Genomic DNA, 6,804 nt, shown 5'->3' on the forward strand with positions numbered 1-6,804 from the left:
GCTTTGCCAAGCTTGTTTCAAGTAGGTGCTTTAGACCACTGAGCCATCTCTCCAGCCCCTAAGTAGGTGCTTTAGACCACTGAGCCATCTCACAGCCCGTTGTTTTTTTTTTTTTTAACATATTTAGTATAGGGTCTACAGGGTCTCACTACACAGATCGGACTTGTAGTGGTTCTGTTTTCAACCTCCCAAGTGCTGGGATTATAGGCGCCTGCTACTACGCCTAGTCTCAATCTGCTGTCTCAGGGCACCAGGGATGGAACCCCAGTCCCTGTGCTCTGCCTAAGAAGACTTTTAGTCCACTGAACTCTCTGGTGGGCATTCTAGGAATATGGTTAAAAAGTCATTGGACTGTATACTTTTAATAGTATACAATGTATGGTAGGTGAATTATATGTTGATAAAGCTCCTAAAAAGGAAATAATTGGTACTGGACACATGCGTGCCTGTAATCCCAGAATTTCAAAGGCTGAGGCCTGTTGCTGTGAGTTCAAGGCCAGCCTGGGCTACACAGTGAGTTCAAGGTGTGTTAAGACTCTATAGCAAGATCCTATCTTTTTTTTTTTTTTTTGGTGGAACCAGGGATTGAACTCAGGCCCTTGCACTTGCCAGGCAAGTGCTTATTCTACTGAGCTATCTCCCCAGCCCCGCAAGATCCTATCTTAATCAATCAACCAATCAATCAATGAAAATAAGGTAAAATAATATAAAAAACTTGGATAACTGGATTTCCCAGCTGTGATGGGACAGCTGCACTGAAGCTCTCAGAACTCAGAGCCCTAAGTGGGAAGGCACCTCGTGGAGAGAACAACGACATCGGGCCCTTCCTTGCCTTTTGGATGCTAGTCCTTGGATGGCCCCCTGCAGGCAGTGGCACTGAGCAGCTGTGCCCTGCTAACCCACCACGCCCCCTCACTGGTCCCCCTCAGCCATATGTCCAACGGGAAGAACTCTGCGTTCCGCCCTGAGACACCTCCCACAGTGCTCTTGTCGCCCACATTCCACTCCCAGCCCAAAAAGAGCCTCACAATCGAATCTGTCCTGTGGATAGGGCGCTGGCAATCCACAGCAGGTCCAGGGCTTTGAAGGGTACCAACACGAAGCTGACATTGGCAGGCAGATTCTTGGCACTCTCAGGGTACATGAAATGGTGTGTAGTTCGGCTGCCAACATCCTGCTCAAAGCCCACAGTTGGTGCCTGATTCATCCTGCAAGGGAAAAGAGGATGACATGAGAAAAATTTGCCATGGAAACTGATACAAGATTCTTAGGCGCCAGGCGTGGTGGCACATGCCTGTAATCCCAGCACTGGAGAGGTTGAGGCAGGAGGATGATTGCAAGTTCAAGACCAGTGTGGGCTACAAAGTGAGCTCAAGGCCAGTTGGAACTGCATAGCAAGACCCTGTCTCAAAGAAGAGAGAGAGAGAGAGAGAGAGAGAGAGAGAGAGAGAGAGAGAGAGAGAGAAAGTCAAAGTGGCAGTCAGCAGTGATAGAGAGGTAATTAGACATAGGAAAGGGAGGGCACAGCAGTAGGGGTGCCTCATTCCACTTGTTGGTCCCTCCACTACTGGTGCAGCCAACCCAGGGGGCATGGCAGTAAAGTTCTGAGAAGCAGAGGTAGGCTAATTGTTTGAACCCAGGAGTTGAAGGCCAGCCTGAGCAACACGAAAGAGCTCCTCAAAAAAATCAAAGTAAATGAATGTATACTATGACCCATCAATTCCATTCCAAAGCAAGTGAATGTATGCTATGACCCAGAAATTCCATTTCTATACCTTTATCCTATACAAATGGTTGCATAGATATGCGATGATGTGTATAGGCAATTCAATCAATCAAACAACAAAGAATTGGTTAAGGATGTCAGGTATGAAAGTGCACATCTATAATCCCAGCACTCAAGAGGCTGAGGCAGGAGGATCACTACAAGTTTAAAGCCTACAAGGGCTACATAGTGAGTTCAAAGCCTATCTGAATTATATAGTGAGACCTTGTCTCAAAACAAACAAACAAAAAAGAAACCAAGAGGGCATCTGGTCCTTTCAATCTGCACAAAATACTGTGTAAATATAACCCAGGCTGTCATTTTTGGGGAGTACCTTAAATCGCAGGTGAACCTGCTCTGAACACAAAGCTCTTGATCTTATCTTCTGCCATGAAGGGCCTTCCTGTCTCCTGAGGACCGCCTGTGGAATCAGGAGTACCCAGAGGGGTGACCAGAACGCAGCCCTCCACTGAGAGCCAAGTTCTCCAGGACCTCCACCTCAGCTGTTGTACCAATTCTGTAAAACCAGTGCAAACATTCCAGTCCTGGAAGCAGCTGCACACTCCTGTGCTGCAAGTGTCTGTGCTGTCTTCCTCCTCCTCACCCAGTGATGGGGGCGGGGGCTAGGTCTCTGCGTCGGGATGCTTCACCCCTCTAGTCAATCTGTCTCCGGCCTCTCTGTTCTCTTTCTCTTCCTGGGGCACTGGAGGGTCCTGGGGTAGAAGTCGTAGAGTCTGAAGAGTCTGGTCCCCACCCCAGTACTGGATGGGGCTGGACCCAGGGCCTTTACACTGAGCTACATCCCTAGTTTTTTTTTTTGTTGTTGTTGTTGTTTTTTGTTTTTTGAGACAGTCTTGCTATTCATTGCCCAGGCTAGGTTTGAATTTGCAATCCTCCTGCCTCAGCCTCCCTGAGTGCTAGGACTACAAGTAGGCACAGCAACTGGCTGTCTCTGTTCTTAACCACTGTTTTAGTCTGGTTCTAGCACATGCCTAGAATCTTCCTTGCAGAACCTACAAGGGCTTTATGCCCTGAACAGGGATCTAGACGCTATTTTTCTGTCCCCCATCCAAAACCTTAGGAGAAATGTCCTCCTGCCTGCCGGCCTTTAGGGTGCAGAGATCTCACCTCCCTGTATCTTTACCCTCCCAGAGTAACGCTGTACAGGCTGGGAACTGCTGCAGCTCCACACACGCACAGGTGTTCTGCAGCCACCTCAGCCAGTCTGGGCCTGTCTTCTGCCAGTCCCCTTGGGCTCTGCAGTGAGACTGCAGAGGAACCTGCACAGTAGCCATTGTCAGTGCTGGCAGGGATGTCTCTCGCTTCCCGCAGGAGGAGGAGGAAGAGGCAAGCAAAAGGTAGCAAACTGCATCGGGGACCTCGGACTGGGCAGAAGCTGGCTCTTGGTTCTTGCTGGTGAACCTAAAAAGCAAACTTCATCTCCGCAGAGCCAAGAGCTAAACCAGCCCTGCTGAGCAGAGGGCTGCACCATGCCAGGCTGGCTTCTGGGACCCACTGCCTGCCTTTTCACCGCCCCAGCAGCCAGTGCGCTCTCTAATCTCTCCAGCTTGTGCGTGGGAAGCCCGTGGCTCTCAGCCCTGAGGATGGCCCTGCTGCGCCGCCTGTCTCCCCCATGCCCTCACACCCAGGCACCAGCCTGCAAGGGTATGGGATGAGTGGAGCAGAGGCCGAAGACCAGGTGTCATGGTCTCCACAAGAAAGAGAAGGAATGTCACTGTCCACGCTGGGCTGGAACTTGTGATCCTACTGCCTCAGCCTCCCAGAGCGCTGGGGTGACAGGTGTTTAGCACCACATCTGGCTGGAAGGTGCATTCTTCTACAGACTGATTTTGTTTTGAGGCTCTCATTTATTCTGGAGCCGTCAAGTCCTGAACAGGGGGCAGAGGATGAGCTCAATCTCGGGATTGGGATCACAAGAGTCCAGAAACTCGTCTGTCCCTGCACCCAAGAGGCTGAGGCAGGTGTGCCACTGAGAGTTTGAGGCCAGCACGGGCTTCATAGTGAGGTCAAGGGCAGCCTGAACTACATATTGAGGCCCTGTCTCAAAAGGAAAAGAGGAGGAGGTGGTTGGAGGGCCCCATCTCACTGTAACTCTTGTGTCGCTCTCCCCACAGCATCTCACATTGGTCAAGGATGTAGATAGCCCTATAAATAGTCACCTGACTGCTTATACAGAGGGACAGTCAATACCCATCTGGCGTGCTCCACCCTACAGGTGACTTTGGAGTCCACTCCAAGAAACATTTCAAACTGGCTCCTGCACAGGTACCACCCATGTGTCCTAAGTGTCTGAGGCTCCTGAGGTTAGAGAAACCGGCACTTCCCAAGCACCACGGGGGTGCCCTATCAAACTCCCCCTCTGCCCTCAGTGAAGGGGACCTGGTCAGGCATCTGACAGTGGCTCCCCGAATGCCCTAGAACTACACTGAAGGAAGGGTGGCTCTATTCTCCAATCTCAGCAACCTCTGTGGGGGGAAAGAGGCCCTCCCAGCTCCCATAGTGTCTCCCTCCTGTCTGAAGTGTCAAACAGAGAGGGGAGGATGGGGATGATCCCAGGTGGCTCTGGGGTGCTCAGCGAAGTCCAGTATCCTCCTCTCCCCTAAACCCAACACTGTCTCCCAACTCAAAGAAGGTCTTGCAGGAATGTGGAAAGCCTCGGGAGACTGCCTCAGTGTTGCCATGGAGACAGCAGCAGTTTCTAAGATAAAGCCCCTCCTTCCACCTCCTGGGAAACCTGGTCATTCTGTACCTATGTTCAGCCTAAGAGGTGCTTAGTGAAAACCAGGTGTTTCTAGTTTCTTCCCTATTTTTCTTTTATTTGTGTGGTGCTGGGTATTGAACTCTGGCCCTTGCATAAACTAGACAAGCCCTTGACCTTTGAGCTATATCCCTAGTCCTGGGTTCGAACTTGTCATCCTCTTGCCTCAGCCTGAGTACACATGCACACCACTACACCTGGCACAATCTTTTTCCCCCTAGTACTTGGTCTGGGGGTGGGAGGCGCTAGTACTAGGACCTTCACACTGAGCTGCATCCCAGCCCTTTTTTATTTTCAGGCAGTTTCTCACCAAGTTGCTAAGTTGCCAGGCTGGGCTTGAATTTGCCAGGCTTCTGTCAGCCTCGCAGGGTGCTGGGATTCCAAGCATGCACCACACCACTGTGACTGGCATTATCTTTATCCTTAAGGTTCTTCTTCTACCATGGAGTGATGGTAAGGAATCCCCACTGTGGCCTATCCTGTCCCGAGTCACATCAAGATCTGAGCTGAGAGAACAGCTCTGTGGAGGCCGAGTCTACCCTGTGTTCTCTTTTAGTGCTCTTGTTGGTATCTCTGTCTGTACAGAATGCCCTCCCAGCTTTCTACCTTTCCCTCTCCCCTCCCTTTGTCTCTCTTTTTGTGGTACTGGGGACTGAATCCTGGCTTCACACATGCTAGGCAAGGGCTCTACTACTAAGCTATATCTCTAGCCTTTTTTTTTTTTTTGGCCAGGCAGGTCTCAAACTTTATCTCCCTGCATCACGGGGATCACAGGCATGGACCCCAGCTTCCCTCCTGGCCTTTGTTCGGGGCTGGGCACAGGTGCATCTAAAAGCCTTATGAGGACAAACAAAAGGGCAACTGCCCAGGATAAGCCCAGGACAGCTCCTTTTCCAGCCCACCCAGGATATCCAGAGCCTGCCAGAAAGAACTGCCTGTCACTGGCATGAAATATGCCAGCTGGTGTGGGAGCCTCACAACTGGCCCAACTGCTAAGGACGACACAGGTAGGAAGGGGCTCTGCTGGGAGTTTTCAAAACTTTTCTTTCTCTTTCCAAAGAAATTCGGAGTCCTGGAAGCTTATGCAGGCCTCCAGCAAAGTTCAGATTTGGAATGCTATCCCCTGTCCACCATGCACTGACAGGGCGCCCTTGGCTTGTCACTGAAGGCTTGGGGGCCTCCCTTCCTTCGTGTCTCTGGCAGCTTGCAATTTGGCCTGGGACAGGCAAGGCTAAGGAGTCAAATCCCCTTTCAGGGGCCAGGCCTGGCTGTCCCACCCGGCACAGACTCACCTCATGATGAAGTTGTGCCCATCCACGTCCTGCCCATAGCCGGATCCTCGAAGGTTGCCCGAGTTCCCCACCACAGCACAGCGCCGGCACTGCTGCGGGTCGCGGGAGCGGTAGGGGTTTTCGCCCGGCACAATCTGGAACAGCTTCGCCAGCACCTCATTGGTGTTGTGCGACTTGAACTGGGGCTGCAACATCTGTGGCAGGGAGAGGGCCATGAGGAGGGAAGCAGGCCAGCCGCCTCTCCCTGCCTGGGTGTCAGGGCGCCAGGGCTCCCTGAGCAGTGAGGATTGTGCCCTCCTGCCTGGTTCCTTGCGGGCCTCGTCTTTCAGAGATGGGCACCCTGCCAGGCTCCTTGGCCCAGAGAGCGCTCAGGGGAAAGGTGCTATTCAGCAGATCCTAAAGGGCCACGAAGCAATTTCCCTCGGCTCTTCCTAATCAGTGTGGTGGGGGCACCCCCCAAGTCTCAGGGGCATGACTGGGGTCACAGAGGCCCAGTTCAGGGCTGCATCTATGGAGTACTGGGATGACCCAGTCACTGATCTTGAAACACAGGGACACACATGTGCCCTTTCAAAGCCATATGGATATAATAAAATTGATCCCCTATACCACATGCCATCTGCTGGAATCCAAGCCACTGAGTCAAAGATCACAAAATGAGACTGAGCGCAGCAGTCTGGTGCTTATGAGGGCCAGGCAGGTGACTGGCATGGTACAGAAGAGGGGTCCACAGTGAACAGGGCACCACGTGCCCTACCAAAGAGCAAATCTAGAGGCAGCTCAGTGGCAAAGTGTTTGTCTAGCATGCGTGAGGCCCTGAGGTTTTTCCCCAGTACTGAAGAGAGACAGACAACAGACAGTGTGAGAGAGTCAAAGGCAGCCAATTGTTTTGATCCATACAAGAGACGCTAAATAGAATTTTATAGAAGGTAACTTGATTTCTTAAATTTTTTTTTCTTGATTTCTGT

At 51.6% G+C, this 6,804-nt stretch overlaps 1 protein-coding gene across 3 annotated transcripts in view; it reads right to left on the reverse strand.

Annotated features, from left to right (window-relative positions):
• St3gal2 (ST3 beta-galactoside alpha-2,3-sialyltransferase 2) overlaps positions 1 to 6,804 on the reverse strand; it is a 59,518-nt gene that overhangs the window by 5,956 nt on the left and 46,758 nt on the right. For all 3 annotated transcript variants that reach the window (XM_004625791.2, XM_023709198.1, XM_023709199.1), the window contains exons 3-4: positions 5,837 to 6,030; positions 1,029 to 1,208 (exon numbers count right to left, since the gene is read on the reverse strand). In XM_004625791.2, coding sequence (XP_004625848.2) covers positions 1,029 to 1,208; positions 5,837 to 6,030 — 374 coding nt within the window. The remainder of the gene's footprint in view (positions 1 to 1,028; positions 1,209 to 5,836; positions 6,031 to 6,804) is intronic.

This window comes from Octodon degus, unplaced genomic scaffold (assembly GCF_000260255.1).
Source record: "Octodon degus isolate 3935 unplaced genomic scaffold, OctDeg1.0 scaffold00011, whole genome shotgun sequence".
Classification (NCBI taxonomy): Eukaryota; Metazoa; Chordata; class Mammalia; order Rodentia; family Octodontidae; genus Octodon; species Octodon degus.